The 21,434-nt window shown below is 48.7% G+C and overlaps 1 protein-coding gene across 2 annotated transcripts in view; it reads right to left on the bottom strand.

Moving 5' to 3' along the window:
• Positions 1–819: 819 nt before the first annotated feature.
• rem1 (RAS (RAD and GEM)-like GTP-binding 1) overlaps positions 820–21,434 on the bottom strand; it is a 39,970-nt gene continuing 19,355 nt past the window's right edge. Inside the window, exons 3-5 of one of the 2 annotated variants that reach the window (XM_072515250.1) lie at positions 9,710–9,786; positions 7,618–7,822; positions 820–1,345 (exon numbers count right to left, since the gene is read on the bottom strand). In XM_072515250.1, coding sequence (XP_072371351.1) covers positions 1,068–1,345; positions 7,618–7,822; positions 9,710–9,786 — 560 coding nt within the window. In that variant the 3' untranslated portion in view covers positions 820–1,067. Of the gene's footprint in view, positions 1,346–7,592; positions 7,823–9,709; positions 9,787–21,434 lie in introns of both variants that reach the window. The other variant, XM_072515251.1, reaches the window with a different exon arrangement.

Below are 21,434 nucleotides of genomic sequence, written 5' to 3'. Positions count from 1 at the left end.
GACGCCACTGCCTCCCATTTAATTGCATGTGGGGTGGGCCAATTCATTTGAGGTTCATTTACCGCATGACAAGACCTTGCTTCGGACTGTCCCTCAGGGAGCTGAAATCCTTCCCTGCGATTACAACCATGAGATAAGTAGAAATAATGGCCGCAATTCTCCGGACGTTGGGATTCTCTTTTCCAGCTGGCAGCCCCCCCCCCCCCCCCCCCCGCGGGTTTCCTGGCAGCGTGGGGTGGCTTCAATGGGAAATCCCATTGAAGAGCGGAGGGAAGAGAGAGAATCCCGTTGCTCCGAGAGAAACACGCGGCTGGGGGAATCGGAGAATCCCACCCAATATTTCCATGACTTAAATGTGATCGATCATTAATCTAAACTTTATAAGAAACCGGAGAAGCATAGAGCTGTAACTCCCTAAAATGTGACCTAACTTAGATATTCCGAGGCAAAAAATGATCTTAGAATATCCCCAAACCTCTAACCAATCCCACAAAATAAACTACATAAATCTGACCGTATGTAAGCGCCACAGACATAAAGATACTTGGGTTTTAGTCTCTGGTACCAAGTGCGAAGGCATTCATCCAGCAATTAATAGTAGGGCTTAGATCTCATTTGTCTTCAAGTTTCAGACTGAGCAGTAGTGGGCAGAAGGTGAGCAATATATTTGACTGAAGGAATGAACCAAGAAAATATCTTCTGCAGCTGAAAAACGGAGGAGGTCAAAGCCTCATCTGTCCACGCAATAATCGGCAGAATTCCTTCCACAAATGAAAATATACCATTTTTCCGGGGTTTATGTCACATACACAACGTTGGTGAATCTTTCTCCTTTTTAATGCGGAGTGGTTCATGAATATGTTGCAGAAACCCATCCTGTTGCTCACATGTCTCAAAGGTTCACCCACCTTTCGCAAATCACGTCTTCTTAATTGGGGTCGAGCCATTTGTCCACATGGGCCACTGATGAGAGATGCCAGATTAGGAACCTTGTCCTGGAATAATCAGTCAGTCGTGGTCCCTGTTCCCCACCACCTGTTGCCCGATTTCCGAGGACACTTGTCTATTTACAACACCGAGAGGTCGTGACAGGATTTTGACCTGGCTCGTAAAGCCATCTTCTTGCTGTTTCTTGCCACAAACTTGTCCAGAAACCGACGGGCTTTTTTGGTGATGCTTTCCTTCCTCTTGTGGCTGGCCATCCTCCTCTCGTTGGTTTCCTTGCTGTCCTTCCTCAGCCGTATCTGCCGCACAATGCCTTCAAAAAGCTCCTTCACGTTGTGATGCAGAGCGGCTGAGGTCTCGATGAACTTGCAGTCGAAGACCACAGCACACGCCCGGCCCTCTGAAACAGAACACACAGATGTGGGATCGGTCGAGCTGCCATTGGTTTATATTTTTAAAGACACGCTGTATTGTGCACAATATTCAAGGCTACCACTTTGTATCCGAGTCTGTGAGTGTAGTGGGACACCGACTCTATCTCACCACTGCCTCTCTCCACTCTCTCTACATTGTCAGACTACTTGTAAGGCACCCAGTACTGGATCAGCAGTTTGTATCCCAGTCTGTGAGTGTAGTGGGACACCGACTCTATCTCACCACTGCCTCTCTCCACTCTCTCTACATTGTCAAACTACTTGTCACCCAGTACTGGATCAGCAGAAATGTCCTCCAATATAATATTGGGGCGATTTAAGCCGTTTGCTCCCCACTCCAAACTCTGTTCTCCCCTCACTGACTCCAGCCCGCCAGTGAGGGGAAACCAGTCCGCCAGCAACCTTGGTGTCACATGTGACCCGGAGGTGAGATCCCGACCACATATTTGTGCTATCACGAAGACCACCTATTTCCACCACCACAACATCGCCCAACTTCACTCCTGTCTCAGCTCAGCAGCTGTTGAAACTCTTACCCATGCCTCTAGAGTTGACCATTCCAATGCATTCCTGGCTGGTGCCCCACTTGGTATCCTCCCTACACTTGAAGGTATCTAAAACACTGCTTCCTTTGTCTTCACTCCCACCAAGTCCCATTCATCCCTATGTTCACTGACCTACATTGGCTCCTGTTGGTCACATGTTGCTCTATGCTGCTCGTGCTCATGTATTTGCTTTGTTTGGCCCCTTGTTCCGCACTGTAACCAATCACTGATTGTCGATGTACCATTTGTCAATGTTCTCTGTTGATTATTCTTTTGTCTACTATGTAAGTACTGTGTACGTTCCCTCGGCCACAGAAAAATACTTTTCTCTGTACTTCGGTACATGTGACAATAAATCAAATCAATCAATCCATCCCGGACAAGCAAAGTCTTAGGGCGCGATTTAACAGTCCCTTTTTGGGTGTATATAGCGGGGCCTTTCTCGGTCCCACCTAGGCCACACTAAGCTCACGAGAGGCCTCTTGCGAGATTTAACAGCCTCGCCACGTCACGTAGTCGGGCGCGACGAGGCCATTCGATTGCGCTCTTGATTTAAAAATTCTTCTCCTCGTTTTCAAATCCCTCCCTTGCCATTCCCCTCCTTGCCTCTCTAATCCTCTTCAACCCCACAGTGGTACTAGATATTTCCACTCCTCTAATTCCGGTCTCTTGTGTAATCCCGATTTTAATTGCTCCATCATTGGTGGCTGTGTTTTCGTCTGCCTGGGCCCTGAGCCCTGGAATATCCTCCCTATATCTCTCTGCCGCGCAACCTTTCCGACACTCTGTAAAACCTACCTCTTTGACCAAATCTTTGGTCATCAGACCTAATGTCTCCTTATGTGGCTGGGCATCATATTTTGTTTTATAATGCACCTGTGAATCGCCTGGAGACGTTTAATGGTGTTAAAGCACTTTATAAATAGAAGTTTATGTTGTGATATGTAAGACACATCACCCAGGGGGGGCAGCCAGGTGGCACAGTGGTTAGCACTGCTGTCTCACGGCACCCGGGTTCGACCCTGGCTACCGAGTCACTGTCACTGTGTGGAGTTTACACATTCTCCCCGTGCCTGCGTGGGTCTCACCCCCACAATCCAAAAAGATGTGCAGGGTAGTTGGATTGGCCGCGCTAAATTGCCCCTTAATTGGAAAGAATTGGGTACTCTAAATTTAAAAGAAAAGACACACCATCCAGAAATGAAATGTCATTCAGACCCAGTGCTCCATGTTCACTGCTGTCACCGCTGGTATTTAACTAAAGGCAGCTTGGGTGGGGTATCCAAAAAGGCACTGGATAGATTTCTGATTCAGCGGGGCAGTGAGGGGATGATGTGGTGGGATGTAAGCTGTGCCAAGGTAGGAGTCTTTCTGAATGAGTGCTTCAATGTTCCTATTTTCTGTAATATAGTGAACATGTAGAGTGTCTGGTAATCTGGTCAGCGATAAAATCCAAACAGTCTGATAATATCAAAAATCCCTAACAGCAAAGAAGCTGCCATTTACCATCCAACAAGGGCCATGTTCACTCTGCGAAAGTCTAAGAGGGACGATGGACCTGCCCAGTTTAGATCTCACAGGATATTGATTTCCAATGAAAATGATAGTCTTACATTAATGTACAAAGGCAAGATTTACCACAATGAGCCCAATTAACTAAAAAAAAGTCAGAATTAATAATTAGGTGACATCTTTTGTTACAGTGAGTGATCTGTTATCAATCAGGTAGACTCATAAACTGGCACATTTTCACCACCTCTTAAGATTTATTCCCAATCCTCAATTGCTCTTGAGAAGGTGGGGGTGAGCTATCTTCTTGGACTACTGCAGCAGTCCATGCGGTGTAGGTACACCCACAGTGCTGTTAGGGAGAGAGATCCAGGATTCTGATAGAGAAGGATCGGCGATATAGTTCCAGGACAGGATGGTGAAATGAAATGAATGAAAATTAAATGAAAATCGCTTATTGTCACAAGTAGGCTTCAAATAAAGTTACTGTGAAAAGCATGGTGAGGGTCTTGGAGAGAAATCTGCAGGTGGTGGTGTTCCTGTGTGTCTGCTGCCATTTTTCCTCTAGGTAGTAGAAGTTGTGGGTTTGGAATTTTCTGTCGAATGAGGCTGTCAAGTCGGTGCAGTATATGTAGTAACACCACTGCCATAGTGCGCTGGTGGTGAAAGGAGTGAATATTTAAGTTGATGGATGGGGTGCTGATCATGTGTGCTGCTTTGTCCTGGTGTCAGGCTTCTTAAATGTAATTGTGGAACTGCACTTTCCAACCAAGTGCAGAGTATTCTATCACAATCACAATTTGAGCCTTTTAAGTGCTGAAGTACTTGAAGAAAATATTTTTATTTATAAAGCATTAAGTTCGCGAATGGATTCAAATGTATTAAATTGGTTTTATCAACAAGTCTTTTTTAAACATAGTGAAGTGTATAATAGATACTTGGAAGTTTATTTTATTTCATCTCACCAGGGCTCCTGAGCTCTGCCCAACCTGGATGAGTTGACAAGGAGGGTGTAAGGGTAAAGGTTGGTGGTGGGGGGGGGGGGGGGTTATGAGCAGGAGTTGGCTATAAAGGGCTATAGGAATGGGAGAGTGCAAGTTTGATATGAATTGCCAGTAAGTCTAAATTGGCGTAGAGGCTATGAAGGGACTTGGGGTGGGTAGAGGGGTATAGGTTTGTATGGAGGGAATGAGAAACTGTGGGAGGCGGTTTACATGAAGTAGCATGAGTTGGCATAAATAGGGCACGGGGAATCTACAGGGGGTAATGGGGTGGGGCCTGGGTGCCACACCCCAACAACTCTTTTTAGTGGTGGTGGGCCCAAATTTAGTTAGCACCTGCCTCCTTGAATGAGAATCTGGCCATTCAGGGCACTGTCTCCCAAGTTGGGTTTGTAGAGCCGGGAATTTTCCCGATGCTTTGCTCCTTGCTTGGGTGTGAAATTTCAGGCCGAGAGTGTCAGCTGCCTGCATCAAAAGAATCAAGTTGGCTTGACAAAGACTAACAATAAGATTCAAGTTGCCTCTTGCACCGGAATTAATTGAGCTCAGATTTCTTGCATACAGCAGCATGGGTGTAAAATCTACTGTGCAATTATCCTTATACCTCAAAGTAAAAGTTGTGGAATTACAGTGCTGAATCTGTGCACGCGCCAGTGGCCATAGTTTGGGCCCAGTGCACATGTGCAACGGTTCTTGACACCTTTCCAGCTGGCTGCATGAGTTGCAGTGAAAGACAACTTTTGAAGTCCTGAATCCAAGAGAAATACCCCCCCCCCCCCCAAACAGTCCTGGCAGCAATGTCGTTTCCATGCACAAATAAATAAAGGGTGGTATTTTCCAACCATGCCCGCCAGCAGGGTTTTCTGGTCCCACCGATGGCGAGCCCCTCCCCGCCGCGGCTGAGTTCCCTGGCGGCGGAGGGTGTGAGCAACGGGAAACCCCATTGACAGCGGCGGGACTGGAAAATCCCGCTGCCAGCCAATGGTGGGCCGCCTCCGCCACTGACAAACATGCCGTGGCAAGACTGGAAAATCCTACCCAGAGGTTCAGAATACGATGGAGGAGAACTAAAGGCAGGAATACTTGGGCGGCCTGTCCTTTCCATCTCTTCCCCCACGCAGGCCGCACGGCAGCACAGTGGTTAGCATTGTTGCCTCACAGCTCCAGCGTCCCAGGTTCGATTCCCGGCTTGGGTCACTGTCTGTGCGGAGTCTGCACGTTCTCCCCGTGTCTGCGTGGGCTTCCTCCGGGTGCTCCGGTTCCCTCCCACAGTCCAAAGATGTGCAGGTTAGGCGGATTGGCCATGCTAAATTGTCCTTAGTGTCCAAAAAGGTTAGGTTGGGTTATGGGGATAGCGTGGAGGTGTGGGTTTAGGTAGGGTGCTCTTTCCAAGGGCCGGTGCAGAATCAATGGGCCGAATGGCCTCCTTCTGCACTGTAAATTCGATGATCAATACTCCACTCCCACAGATTTGAAAACGTTAATCACTTGCTTAATGTGCTAATGCCTCTGGAGTTTCTTGGTCCTTGGGAAGTGGGGGTGGGGGGCAATTGATTCTGAGTTGCAGATGACATTACGGGGAGATAGTGTAGTAATAATGCCGGTGGATGGTATTCCAAATGTCTAGGCTTATGCTCTGGGGATGTGGGTTCCAATTCCTCTCTCGATAGCAGCTGGTGGAATTTAAATTTAATTGATAAAATCTGGAACTGAAAGTTAGTCTTGGTGATGATGACCATGAAAATATTGGCGACCGTTGTTAAAGAAAAGCCCCATCCGATTCATGAACAAATCTGCTGGTGACTCCTGGCCCCCGGCCCGCGGTAATGCGGTCCGTTCTTAGCTGCCTTCTGAAATGGCCTCGCGGGCCACGCAGTTCAAAGGGCAAGTCGGGATGGGGAGCAATTCCGGGCCTTGGCAGCGATGTCCACATTCCATGAAAGATTAAAGAAAATAAGCATATCAGATTGGTTGGTTATAAAATCAAATCTCTGACATGGCAATTCTTGATTCAATCGTCTTTTTTATCTGCAAGACTGAGAGCCGTTTGAGGAAAAGATTAGAGTTTAGAACTCTTTATTTAAATTCCTGGTTTATGAAGTCAAAAGATGAGCAATCACATTGTTTGCGGCCCAAAGCTTGAAGCCTCCCAGCGAGAATCTATTTTTAATCTAACCGGACATCCCAGTTACTTTACAAATGAAAACGGTTAGCAGTTTGCGCAAGAGAAGCTCAAATAGTGGCATCAAGTTTCGACTGGATTACATCCAAGCAGAAATGTACTCTTGTGTAGCGTGAGAAAAGTCCAGAATTAATAAACCGATAACTAAAATTGTTTGGCTGGGAACAAGAGGTCCACAAACCGAAGGGCGATACAACGAATTTCAAATCCTAATTATTTTATTTACTTTTTATTTTTTTTAAATTTAGAGTACCAAATTCTTTTTTTTCCAATTTACCGTGGCCAATCCACCTACGCTGCACACCTTTGGGTTGTGGGGATGAGACCCACGCAGACACGGGGAGAATGTGCAAACTCCATCACAGACAGTGACCCGGGGCCGGGATCAAACCCGGGTCCTTGGCGCTGTGAGGCAGCAGTGCTGAACACCGCTCTCCAAATCCTAATTATTGATCCAGAAACTCTATAGTAACTCGACATAATAGATATTAAACCAATCAATTTGTGAAAATAGGTTGAGTGCAACATTTCCTCTTTTATTGGATTGCGCAGGTGATTTATTTAAGTGTCTGGCAGGACTGGTACTGGTCGAGCTGGGATCGAACCCGGGTCCTCAGCGCCGTGAGGCAGCAGTGCTAACCACTGCGCCACTGTACTGCCCTGCTAGCATCCTTTCATGTCCACCGTTTGCTCTCCTGATTTCCTTTCTAAGTATGTAGTTAATTAAAACTTTGCAATGGAATCGAGATGCCTGGGCCATAAAATGGGAGTGAGTAGGAATGGAAGGGATCCCATTAGAACTCCATCCATCTGAAACAAATGGAAAGTAGCTGCACAATCGCAATTGAATAGTTTAAACAAATTATGCTTGGACCATGCATGTAACTGGAGTTGACTGGATTTCTGGATGGGTTGAGCTGGGGTGGGACTGCGCAGCGTATACCTCTTCGGTGCTGGTCACAGTTCAGCGTCTGACCTGGCAAAGAGGATGTGCAAATTACCCTCAACTGAGACCTCTCGACTTCGAACCAAGTCACTCTTGTTCCCCACTAAGATGATCGGGATGTTTTCTGCTTGTCTCATTCTCCGAAGCTGAATGCGAAGTTCTGACGCACTTTCGAAGCTGGCACGGTCAGTGATGGAGTAGACGATAATGTAGGCATTTCCCACCTGCATACAGTAATCCTGAACCCATGGCTCATCACCCTGGGGAGAGAAAGGATCAGGCGGTAAATCTTCGCTCAACAATTTGTGATGCCAATTTATCCAATTCCTTTTTTGAAAGTCATTGTTTTACTTGCATCAGCCACATTTCCAAGAACTGTACTCCTGATCTCAACAGCACACTGTTTACACCAAATGCCTCTTCCACCTCCTTCTGGTTCTTTCGCCAATTGCCTTAAATCTGCATCCTCTGATTACCGACCATTCCGAAACAGTTTCGTCCTATCTACTCGATCAAAACCTCTATCCTGTACCTGCGAGGCACGGGCTCCAGCGCATTGCGCATGATTAGACCACCACCCGTTCGCCAATCAAGAGACAGTGGTATTGTCACTAGACTAGTAATCCAGAGACCCAGGGTAGCGCTCTGGGGTCCCGGGTTGAAATCCCACCAGGGCAGATGGTGAAATTTGAATTCAATAAAAATCTGGAATTAAAAAAAATGTCTAGTGAGGACCATGAAAACATTGTGAATGCCATGGGTTCAGGATACCTGCTGTTCAAAATGGGCAAGGTACAGACTGTACCCAACCAGCCCGTGCCTCCCCTGATATTGGTATTCTTGTGATTGTCCTGATGAGTACAAAATGAAAAGCTTCGACAAAATGTCTTTGTTCAGCAATACTCAAAATCTCCTGATGCTAATGTTTAACTCCAAGAAAACAGGGCAAGATGGGGCCCAATTTTTCCTCTTCCGTGTCTCCAGTAAAACAGTACAGACAGGAACCAATGGGAACATAGTAACAAATGGGCTAATAGCGGGGCAGAAAAGGAACGACCTCACCCGAGTTAACACATCAGTGGGAAGTGGAAGAGGAGAGGGAATATATTTACCAGGTACAAGGAGGAAAAAGTAAGAAAGTTACTTAAATTGCTCAGTCCTAGTGAGCACCTACTGTTCAACTGCTTAAAAATAGCATTTTGCAAGGGTATTGTAAAGCAAACAATTACCTCAGTCAGTGTGATGGATGGGGAAACATGAAGTTGTGTGAATCACACTCAATTTGAGGAGGAGAAAATCTCTTGGGCGTTTTAAGCACATCTGGAATGTAATGGAATACTCTCCACTTGCCTGGATGAGTGTAATAAGAATAACCTTTATTGTCACAAGTAGACTTATGTCAACACTGCAATGAAGTTACTGTGAAAAGCCCCTAGTCGCCACATTCCGGCGCCTGTTCAGATACACAGAGGGAGAATTTAGAATATCCAATTCACCTAACAGCATGTCTTTCGGGACTTGTGGGAGGAAACCGGAACACCCGGAGAAAACCCATGCAGACACGGGAGGATGTGCAGAGTCCGCACAGACAGTGACCCAAGCAGGAATCGAACCTGGGACCCTGGAACTGTGAAGCAACAGGGCTAACCACTGTGCTACCGTGCCTCCCATGGGGAGAGTAGCTCCCATTGATCGGCACTATCCAGGACAAAGCAGGAGGTTAGATCAGCACCCTACCCACCACCTCAGGCATCTACTCCCTCTGCCAACACACCGTGGCAGGCGTGTGTACCATCTACAAGAAGCACAGCAGCAGCTCAACAAGAATTCTTTGACAGCACCTTCCAAACCCTTTACCGCTTAGAAGGGCAATCGTCAGCAGATACCTGGGAACACCATTACCTGAACGTTCTCCTCACACACCATTCTGACTTAGAACTGTATCGCCGTTCCTTCACTGTCGCTGGGTCAACATCCTGGAACACCCACCCTAACAGCACTGTGGGTGTACCTACACCTCAGAGACTGCAGTGGTTCAAGAGCCAGTTCACCACCACCTTATCAAGGGCATTTAGGGATGGGCAATAAATGCTGGCCTCGCCAGCGACGACCACCTCTTGTAAATAAAAAAAGGCAAACGATCTTACCTCAGTTCCCCACGTATCCATTACTAATAAGGTTGAGTCTTCTCCATCAACGGTTAAAGTTCGCTCGTAGATTTCCTCTGAAACAAAGGAGCAACACAGAATAATGGGGGATGTGAGGGACATTGTGGAAAAGAAGTGTAATTTGTCCCTGTGGGTGAAAGAGGCAGTGAGACCTACGGTCCTGAATCAACTCAGTTCCAAAGCTGGCCAACCGCGCAGCCTGAGTGCTTCAAAGATGTTCCTTAACATTGGCACACGTGCAGAAGCCCGATGCCCCACAGCCGTGACCACCACTTGGCCTCAGGAACCAGGGTGCTGAGGTGCGGAGAAATGGCAGGCGGAGCTGGTTACTCCCCAGAACAGAGGCAGTAAATTTATGTTGGGCTGTCAATGGCGAGAGTGTGGGTCTGGGACAGTCAGTGGCAACTAGTGAAACCTCACTTCCGGGTGCGGCGATGACCAGCTCAGTCGCACGTTTCGGCAGCTCCCGGTGGAAAGGACTTTTGGGCTCTTAATAGGAGCCCCAATGGCAATTTTAACGGCTAAAAACACTGTGCGGTAAACCAGAAGGAAATCCCCCCTGGACACGGATGGAAAAAGGAGAGGAAAGTGGCCGGATTGCGGTGGATCCTCTAGAGCAGCGGCCAGGAAGGCAGGCACAAAGCAAGATGGCGTCGGAAGGAGGCAGTTTAATATGGGGCCTGACCAACAAGAGTTCCTGCGGCGTTGCGTGGAAGAACTTAAAAAGGAGATGAAGAAGGAGCTGTTGGCCCCGATATTACAGGCAATTGAAGGGCTAAAGGAGGAGCAAAAGACCCAGGAGCAGGAGATTCGGGTCGTGAAGGCAAAGGCTGCTGAGAATGAGGACAACATACAGGGCCTGGTGGTGAAGACAGAGATGCACGAGGCACAACACAAAAGGTGTGTGGAAAGGCTGGAGGTGCTGGAGAATAATGCGAGGAGGAAGAATTTAAGGATTCTTGGTCTTCCCGAAGGTGCAGAAGGGGCGGACGGCGGGGCATATGTGAGCATGATGCTGCACTCGTTAATGGGATCGGAGGCCCCGATGGGCCCGTTGGAGGTGGAGGGAGCCTATCGAGTTATGGCACGAAGAACGAGGGCTGGAGAAATTCCTCGAGCCATTGTGGTGAGATTTCTCCGATATAAGGACAGAGAGATGGTCCTCAGATGGGCAAAGAAAACTCGGAGCAGTAGGTGGGAGAACGCGGTGATCCGCGTATATCAAGATTGGAGTGCGGAGGTGGCGAGAAGGAGGGCAAGCTTTAATCGGGCCAAGGCGGTGCTGACAAAAGGAAGGTTAAATTTGGAATGCTGCAGCCGGCAAGACTGTGGGTCACACACCAAGGGAAACACCACTACTTTGAAACGGCAGAAGAGGCGTGGACATTTATTGTCGAGGAGAAACTGGAATAAGCGGGCTTGAAAAAGAACGTTTGGGACAAAGTGGTGGGGCGAATATGTGGGGTGAAGAGGGAAGAGATGATTTTCCAAGTTGTTAATTCTGCGACCCTGTAACTTTTCTCTCTTCCCCATGTCGTGGGGGAGGGGGGGAGGGAGGATGAGGAGCTGGGGGCGCCGGCCATTGGGGGCGGGGCCAAATGGGAAGCGCGGGCTTTGTTCCCGCGCTATGGTAATCATGGCGGGAACAGGGAAGCAGGAAGGAGGGGGCCTCGCACAGTGTGAGCCGAGGTCACGGGGGGAAGCCGAGGTCGGCCAGAGTTTGCTGACTTCTGGGAGAAACATGGGGGGTGCAATTACGCTAGTGAGGGATCTAGCGGGGGGGGGGGGGGGGGGGTTAACTGGGTTGCTGCTGCTGGGGAGAAGGGGGAGCTGGTATGGGGTGGGGTGGTCGGGGCGGGAGGGCGCCGTTGGGGGGAGATACGACTACGTGGGAACCGGGTGAGGAGCTGGATTGAAAAAGGAGATGGCTAGTCGACAAGTGGGGGGGGGGGTAAAGAGCCCCCCAACCCGGCTGATCACGTGGAATGTGAGAGGGCTGAACGGGCCGATAAAGAGGGCACGGGTACTTGCACACCTAAAGAAACTTAAGGCAGATGTGGTTATGCTTCAGGAGATGCATCTGAAGCTGATAGACCAGGTCAGACTACGCAAAGGATGGGTGGGGTAGGTGTTTCATTCGGGGCTAGACGCAAAAAACTGGGGGGTGGCTATACTAGTGGGGAAACGGGTAATGTTTGAGGCAAAGACCATAGTGGCGGATAGTGGGGGCAGATACGTGATGGTGAGTGGCAAATTGCAAGGGGAGGCGGTGGTCTTAGTGAACGTATATGCCCTGAACTGGGATGATGCCAACTTTATGAGGCGTATGTTAGGACGTATCCCGGACCTAGAGGTGGGGAAGTTGGTAATGGGTGGAGATTTTAATACGGTGCTGGACCCAGGGCTGGACAGATCGAGGTCCAGGACCGGAAGGAGGCCGGCTGCAGCTAGGGTGCTTAAGGTCTTTATGGAGCAGATGGGAGGAGTAGACCCCTGGAGATTTAGTAGACCTAGGAGTAAGGAGTTTTCGTTTTTCTCCTATGTCCACAAAGTTTATTCACGGATATAGACTTTTTTGTTTTGGGAAGGGCACTGATCCCGAAGGTGACAGGGACGGAGTACACGGCTATAGCCATCTCGGATCATGCTCCACACTGGGTGGACCTGGAGATAGGGGAGGAAAAAGAACAGCATCCACCCTGGAGAATGGACATGGGATTATTGGCAGATGAGGGTGTGTGTTTAAGGGTGAGGGGGTGTATTGAAAGGTACTTGGAGCTTAACGACAATGGGGAGGTTCAGGTGGGAGTGGTCTGGGAGGCGTTGAAGGCAGTGGTTAGAGGGGAGCTGATATCTATTAGGGCACATAAAGGAAAGCAGGAGGGTAGCGAAAGGGAGCGGTTGTTGAAAGAACTTCTGAGGGTGGACAGACAATATGCGGAGGCACCGGAGGAGGGACTGTACAGGGAAAGGCAAAGGCTACATGTAGAATTTGACTTGTTGACTACGGGTAATGCAGAGGCACAATGGAGGAAGGCACAGGGTGTACAGTACGAATATGGGGAGAAGGCGAGCAGGTTGCTGGCCCACCAACTGAGGAAAAGGGGAGGAGCGAGGGAGATAGGGGGGGTGAGAGATGAGGAGGGAGAGATGGAGCGGGGAGCGGAGAGAGTGAATGGAGTGTTCAAGGCATTTTATGAAAGATTATATGAAGCTCAGCCCCCGGATGGGAAGGAGAGAATGATGTGCTTTCTGGATCAGCTGGAATTTCCTAAGGTGGAGGAGCAGGAGAGAGTGGTGCTGGGAGCACAGATTGAGACGGAGGAAGTAGTGAAAGGGATTGGGAGCATGCAGGCGGGGAAGGCCCCGGGACCAGACGGATTCCCAGTTGAATTCTATAAGAAATATTTGTACTTTCTGGCCCCGCTACTGATGAGAACCTTTAATGAGGCGAGGGAAAGGGGGCAGCTGCCCCCGACTATGTCAGAGGCAACGATATCGCTCCTCCTAAAGAAGGAAAAAGACCCGCTGCAATGCGGGTCCTATAGGCCTATTTCCCTCCTGAATGTGGACGCTAAGATTCTGGCCAAGGTAATGGCAACGAGGATAGAGGAATGTGTCCCGGGGGTGGTCCACGAGGACCAAACTGGGTTTGTGAAGGGGAGACAGCTGAATACAAATATATGGAGGCTGCTAGGGGTAATGATGATGCCCCCACCAGAGGGGGAAGCGGAGATAGTGGTGGCGATGGATGCCGAGAAAGCATTTGATAGAGTGGAGTGGGATTATTTGTGGGAGGTGCTGAGGAGATTTGGCTTTGGAGATGGGTATATCAGATGGGTACAGTTGCTGTATAGGGCCCCGATGGCGAGCGTGGTCACGAATGGACGGGGGCCTGATTATTTTCGGCTCCATAGAGGGACGAGGCAGGGATGTCCTCTGTCCCCGTTATTGTTTGCACTGGCGATTGAGCCCCTGGCCATAGCACTGTGGGGTTCCAGGAAGTGGAGGGGAGTACTCAGGGGAGGAGAAGAACACCGGGTATCTCTGTATGCGGATGATTTGCTGCTATATGTGGCGGACCCGGCGGAGGGGATGCCAGAGATAATGCGGATACTTGGGGAGTTTCGGGATTTTTCAGGGTATAAATTGAACATGGGGAAAAGTGAGTTGTTTGTGGTGCATCCAGGGGAGCAGAGCAGAGAAATAGAGGATTTACCGTTGAGGAAGGTAACAAGGGACTTTCGGTACTTGGGGATCCAGATAGCCAAGAATTGGGGTACGTTACATAGGCTTAATTTAACGCGGTTGGTGGAACAGATGGAGGAGGACTTTAAGAGATGGGACATGGTGTCCCTGTCACTGTCAGGGAGGGTGCAGGCGGTTAAAATGGTGGTCCTCCCGAGATTCCTTTTTGTGTTTCAGTGCCTCCCGGTGGTGATCACGAAGGCTTTTTTCAAAAGAATCGAGAAGAGTATTATGAGTTTTGTGTGGGTCGGGAAGACCCCGAGAGTGAGGAGGGGATTTTTGCAGCGTAGTAGGGACAGGGGGGGGGGCTGGCACTACCGAGCCTAAGTGAGTACTACTGGGCCGCCAATATCTCAATGGTGTGTTAGTGGATGGGAGAAGAGGAGGGAGCGGCGTGGAAGAGATTGGAGAGGGCGTCCTGCAGTGGGATTAGCCTACAAGCTATGGTGACGGCGCCGTTGCCGTTCTCACCGAAGAAATACACCACAAGCCCGGTGGTGGTGGCTACTCTGAAACTTTGGGGGCAGTGGAGACGGCATGGGGGAAAGACGGGAGCCTCGGTGCGGTCCCCGATAAGAAACAACCATAGGTTTGTTCCGGGGAGAATGGATGGGGGATTTGGAGCATGGCAAAGAGCAGGGGTAGCACAATTGACAGATCTGTTCGTAGATGGGACGTTTGCGAGTCTGGGAGCGCTGACGGAAAAATATGGGTTGCCCCAAAGGAATGCATTCCGGTATATGCAACTGAGGGCTTTTGTGAGGCAACAGGTGAGGGAATTCCCGCAGCTCCAGACGCAGGAGGTGCAGGATAGAGTGATCTCAGAGACATGGGTGGGGGATGGTAAGGTGTCGGACATATATAGGGAAATGAGGGACGAGGGGGAGATCATGGTAGATGAGCTGAAAGGGAAATGGGAAGAAGAGCTGGGGGAGGAGATTGAGGAGGAGCTGTGGGCTGATGCCCTACGTAGGGTAAACTCATCGTCCTCGTGTGCCAGGCTAAGCCTGATACAATTTAAGGTGTTACACAGGGCGCATATGACTGGAGCACGGCTCAGTAAATTTTTTGGGGTAGAGGATAGGTGTGCGAGATGCTCGAGAAGCCCAGCGAATCACACCCTGGCGAATCTGGTCATGCCCGGCACTACAGGGGTTTTGGGTGGGGGTGGCAAAGGTGCTTTCGAAGGTGGTGGGGGTCCAGGTCGAACCATGCTGAGGGTTGGCTATATTTAGGGTTGCAGAAGAGCTGGGCGTGCAGGAGGCGAGAGAGGCTGATGTTTTGGCCTTTGCGTCCCTAGTAGCCCGGCGCAGGATATTGTTAATGTGGAAGGAAGCCAAACCCCCGGGTGTGGAGACCTGGATAAACAACATGGCTAGGTTTATAAAGTTAGAACGGATTAAGTTCGTACTAAGGGGTTCGGCTCAAGGGTTCACCAGGCGGTGGCAACCGTTCGTCGACTACCTCACAGAAAGATAGAGGGAATGGAAAAGAAGAAGACAACAGCAGCAACCCAGGGGGAGGGGGTGGGGGGGAGGAATCGGACGGACTCTCAGGGATGTTATTGTATATGTATAGGCACTTGTTTTAGGCAATGTATATTGGACTGTTGGATTGTATCTTTGGAGAGTATTTATTTTTGACCAGGCAGTTGCCATTTAGTTTGGTTTATGTTTCTGTTCATATATTATTTATTTATTTGTTTAAAACTGGCCACTGTTATTTATATTGCTTTATTGTTGTTTAAAAGAAACACTACGAACTGTTATGTTTGGCCAAAAAATCTTGAATAAAATATATTTTTAAAAAACGAGTGAAACCTGGAGGAATATATTCAATGGGATTTGGCAACTCTAACTTAGATCCAGCCGTGGTATTGTTAGTTGAGAAAATCTCTCAGTGTTTTGGAATTAGAGTGTCACTCTGCAGCTGGCTCTTTGTGGGTTGTGGGAGTGAGACCCACGCAGACACGGGGAGAATGTGCAAACTGCACACGGACAGTGACCCGGGGCTGGGATCGAACCCGGGTCCGGGATCGAACCCGGGTCCTCAGTGCCATGAGGCAGCAGTGCTAACCACTGAGCCACCGTGCTGCCCACAGGTCTTACTATTGTAATCCAGTTGTTGTCTGCACAAGGTTTAGCTTCCTTGGAAATGTATTAGCTTTACAAATGACAGATAATCGTGTGAAATTAACAATGGAGCAGCATTTACGTATTTGCATCTTATTTTCACCATTAAACTTTCTTATTTTAAATGAATTAAACTGGTGGACAGATGGATTCTACACACCAGCAGCACACAAAATATCACACTTTCCAAATTGGGACCCTTTCCTCATTAAAGGCGCCATATAAATGAAAGTTGATGGTGGTGCCAGTGGGCATCAATACAAAACCATCCCTCATGTGCAAGTTCTTTCAGAGACACCACGTGGGAGGCAGGAGTGGGTAGTGGTGTAGCCATCTGGGGTGGCCACTTCCAGAATACAAAATGGATGTTTGCAAAGACTGTAGGGAACTATGGACAATGCTAAGAAAGCAAGCAGGCACAGAGCCTGTACGTGTCTTGGGACCGCAGCTCCCAGACGAGACTGAAACTGTAGGTCTATTAGCATATTGATGGCCCATCTCCGGGAACAAAGGAAAGACACTCAAGCAACCGATCTAGCTCCAGACCTCGCGGTGCCAGTTCCCCAAACCGAAAGCATAAACAAAGCAAGGCCAGCGGCCACCTAGGACCCGCCCAGCCATCAGGGCACCCACCCCTTTATTGGTCAAGACCAATACGAGTCATCAAGATACGGCCCAATTGATTGGGGCCGAGTTCAAGGCCCGCCCAAAAGCGCGCGAAGTCCCTTCGGGTATAAGAAGAAGGCCCCAGGAGAGAATCACGCTTTTGGAAAAGGCTCTCAAAGTGGAGAGACCCTTCCACCAGCTGCACCAGAAGCAAGTAAGTCCAAGGTCAACCAGACGGACGACCTTAGCTGTTGCCCTGTACCACTTCGAACCCAGCAGCCTCAGACCCGAACAACGGCCATTGTTCCTCTGACTGAGTGGGCACCCAAAGCTAAGTATAGGCATTAGCGTTAGAGATAGTTTAGTCTGTAGTATTTGTGCATGAGTAGATATTGCTGTGTGTGTAAATAAATAGTATTGTTTGAACTAACTAACTGGTGTATCGGCTCTTTGATCAGTATTCGGGTTTGAACCTTGTGGCGGTATCGAAAGATACCTGGCAACTCTAAAGCAAACGGAATTAGGATTAAGGAAGGTGACCATATTGACCGCCATATTTAGAACCAAATAACCAGAGCAACAGTGGACAACTCCTTTGGAGCGAAATGTTGGAGCAGAATGCAAAGGGCTCTAATTTGCATCTTACAATGTTTTAGTTGACCCGAAAGAGAAAATAAACTTCCATTTGTACAACTAACACAGGACCTGCCGATGCACTCAGAAATATTTCAAATGGTGCTAAATATACACCCAGGTTATCCCCAAAACAGCAACCACGTTAAGTTCTGAGCCCAAGACATGCAAGTTCCAGTTCATGACCAATTTAACAGCATCTCCTCTCACTGGGCTGGACTTTGGCAACTGAGGTGGGCAAGTTCAAGTCAGGAGATTTTCAGATTTCTTGGGTAAAATGTACCCTGAAATGCACCGAGGAGGCTGTGGCAGAATTGACAAAGCTTTGGCAAAGGGTCACCTGGACTCGAAACGTTGGCTCTTTTCTCTCCCTACAGATGCTGCCAGACCTGCTGAGATTTGCCAGCATTTTCTCTTTGGTTGCGGCAGAATTGAGTTGGGTCCACCGACACCTGATGACAGCGTGGGCAGCTCTGGGGAGGGGGGGGGTCGAGGTGGGCTGGTTGGAAGGCCTGACTGGGTTCTCTGGGACTTTGTTTCAGAGACCGTCAGACCCACGAACCCTCATTCCTCCCACCCCTTCATCCTCCATCCACCCTCTCCCCAAGGCTCCTCACACCCTTCAGGTCAACTCAACGTCAAACTAGATCTGTCAGGCATGCACATTGGGTCCTCTGCCCACCATTTATAAACCTGGCAGAGCCTTCCTGCCCACCGTGTCGGAACGTGACTGTGCCTTCAACGATTAGAGCGACTCCCTCAAAGAAATGACGCATATCAAACTTGCAAAGAACGTTCTGCTCTGCCCTGTGGATTTACGTCCACTGATATCAACAACAACAACTTGAGTTTCTCTAACACCTTTAACCTGGTAAAGCCACCCAAGGCACTGCACAGAGCAAATGTTGACAACCAACCATACAAGACAATATTTTTGGACAGGTGACCAAAAGCTTTGTCAAAGTGGTGGGTTTTAAAGAGCATCTTAAAGGGAGGCGGGAGGAGACGCCAAGAGGTGTCAGGAGGGAGGAAATTCCAGACTTTGGGTTGAAACGAGCCAAACTGATTTCACACCGAATACTCAAACCTTCCTGGATTCAAACCAATGGCTAATGTCTGCCCTATTGTTTGCACTGAGTGCTGAATTTGGTGCATTTTGAGTGCTATAGTAAGAGTTTGGTGACTGAGGGAGTATAAGGCTTCATTTTTATCTAAAGTTTAGTCTTTCTTTTATTTAGTTAATTAACTTAAAAGTTGCTGTTTGGTTTAGAAGAAGGTGAATTTTCAATCAGCTTTAAACAAGCTTCTACTTGTAGGCACTTGCAGCTGGAGCTTGTTAATTAGTTAATTGGATTAGGCCAGTTTTCAGAGGCGAGATTCACAGTATAAAAGTGATCCCCTACCGTGCAGACTTTGTTTGCACTGAGTCCTGAATTTGGTGCATTTGAGTGCTATAGTAAGAGTTTGGTGACCGAGGGAGTGCTGAATTTGGTGCATTTGAGTGCTATAGTAAGAGTTTGGTGACCGAGGGAGTGCTGAATTTGGTGCATTTGAGTGCTATAGTAAGAGTTTGGTGACCGAGGGAGTGCTGAATTTGGTGCATTTGAGTGCTATAGTAAGAGTTTGGTGACCAAGGGAGTGCTGAATTTGGTGCATTTGAGTGCTATAATAAGAGTTTGGTGACCGAGGGAGTTAGGTGAGGAGGGAGTAAGGTGCTCCTTTCATTTTGTTTCCGACATTTCTGCAAAGAGTGCGAAGAGAGCCAGGAGTTTACAGAAAGTGTAGCTGACTGGGAGCAGAGTCGGAGGGTGGAGATCTAGTTAGTCCACACAGCAGCTATATTCTGTAAGGTAAGAGGGGATGGAGGCTAGGCCAGTTGCATGCTCCTCCTGTAGGATGTGGGTGGTGAGGGATACCACTGGTGTCCCCGCTGACTATACCTGCGGGAAGTGCACCCTTCAGCTCCTCAAAGACCGTGTTAGGGAACTGGAGCTGAAGCTGGATGAACTTCGGATCATCCGGGAGGCAGAGGGGGTGATTGAGAAGAGTTACAAGGAGGTAACCACACTCAAGGTACAGGACAAGAATAGCTGGGTTACAGTCAGGGGGAAAAAACAAACAGGCAGTCAGTGCAGGGATCCCTCGTGGCCGTTCCCCTTCAAAACAAGTATACTATTTTGGATGCTGTTGGGGGGGATGACCTACCGGGGGAAGGTCCTAGCGGCCAGGTCTCTGGCACTGAGTCTGGCTCTGGGGCTCAGAAGGGAAGGGGGGTGAATAGAAAAGCAATAGTTGTATGAGATTCAATGGTTAGGGGAATAGACAGGAGATTCTGTGGTCGCGAGCAAGACTCCTGGAAGGTATGTTGCCTCCCGGGTGTCAGGGCCAGGGATGTCTCGGATCGTGTCTTCAGGATCCTTAAGGGGGAGGGTGAGCAGCCAGAAGTCGTGGTGCACATTGGTACCAACGACATAGGTAGGAAAAGGGGTGTGGAGGTAATAAACAAGTTTAGGGAGTTAGGCTGGAAGTTAAAAGCCAGGACAGAGAGTTGTCATCTCTGGTTTGTTGCCGGTGCCACGTGATAGCGAGGCTAGGAATAGGGAGAGAGTGCAGTTGAACACGTGGCTGCAGGAATGGTGTAGGAGGGAGGGCTTCAGGTATTTGGATAATTGGAGCGCATTCTGGGGAAGGTGGGACCTGTACAAGCAGGACGGGTTGCATCTGAACCAGAGGGGTACCAATATCCTGGGAGGGAGGTTTTCTCGCACTCTTCGGGAGGGTTTAAACTAATTTGGCAGGGGAATGGGAACCGGATTTGTAGTCCAGCAACTAAGGTAGCCGATATTCAGGACGCCAAAGCGTGTAATGAGGCAGTGGGGAAGGGAACACTGACAAAGGAGGGTACTTGCAGGCACGGAGATGGGTTGAAGTGTGTATACTTCAACGCAAGAAGCATCAGGAATAAGGTGGGTGAACTTAAGGCATGGATCGGTACTTGGGACTACGATGTGGTGGCCATCACGGAAACTTGGATAGAAGAGGGGCAGAAATGGTTGTTAGAGGTCCCTGGTTATAGATGTTTCAATAAGATTAGGGAGGGTGGTAAAAGAGGTGGGGGGGGGGGTGGCATTATTAATTAGAGATAGTATAACAGCTGCAGAAAGGCAGTTCGAGGAGTATCACCCTATTGAGGTAGTATGGGTTGAAGTCAGAAATAGGAAAGGAGCAGTCACCTTGTTAGGAGTTTTCTATAGGCCCCCCAATAGTAGCAGAGATGTGGAGGAACAGATTGGGAAACAGATTTTAGAAAGGTGCAGAAGTCATAGGGTAGTAGTCATGGGCGACTTTAACTTCCCAAATATTGAGTGGAAACTCTTTAGATCAAATAGTTTGGATGGGGTGGTGTTTGTGCAGTGTGTCCAGGAAGCTTTTCTAACACCGTATGTAGATTGTCCGACCAGAGGAGGGGCAATATTGGATTTAGTACTTGGTAATGAACCAGGGCAAGTGATAGATTTGTTAGTGGGGAAGCATTTTGGAGATAGTGACCACAATTCTGTGACTTTCACTTTAGTAATGGAGAGGGATAGGTACGTGCAACAGGGCAAGGTTTACAATTGGGGGAAGGGTAAATACGATGTTGTCAGACAAGAATTGAAGTGCAAAAGTTGGGAACATAGGCTGGCAGGGAAGGACACAAGTGAAATGTGGAACTTGTTCAAGGAACAGGTGCTACGTGTCCTTGATATGTATGTCCCAGTCAGGCAGGGAAGAGATGGTCGAGTGAGGGAACCATGGTTGACAAGAGAGGTTGAATGTCTTGTTAAGAGGAAAAAGGTGACTTATGTAAGGCTGAGGAAACAAGGTTCAGACAGGGCATTGGAGGGATACAAGATAGCCAGGAGGGAACTGAAGAAAGGGATTAGGAGAGCTAAGAGAGGGCATGAACAATCTTTGGCGGGTAGGATCAAGGAAAACCCCAAGGCCTTTTACACATATGTGAGAAATATGAGAATGACTAGAGCGAGGGTAGGTCCGATCAAGGACAGTAGCGGGAGATTGTGTATTGAGTCTGAAGAGATAGG

The sequence above is a fragment of the Scyliorhinus torazame genome, chromosome 8 (assembly GCF_047496885.1).
Source record: "Scyliorhinus torazame isolate Kashiwa2021f chromosome 8, sScyTor2.1, whole genome shotgun sequence".
NCBI lineage: Eukaryota > Metazoa > Chordata > Chondrichthyes > Carcharhiniformes > Scyliorhinidae > Scyliorhinus > Scyliorhinus torazame.
The sequence above is the reverse complement of the archived record's forward strand: the minus strand, read 5'-3'. Positions and strand labels throughout refer to the sequence as shown.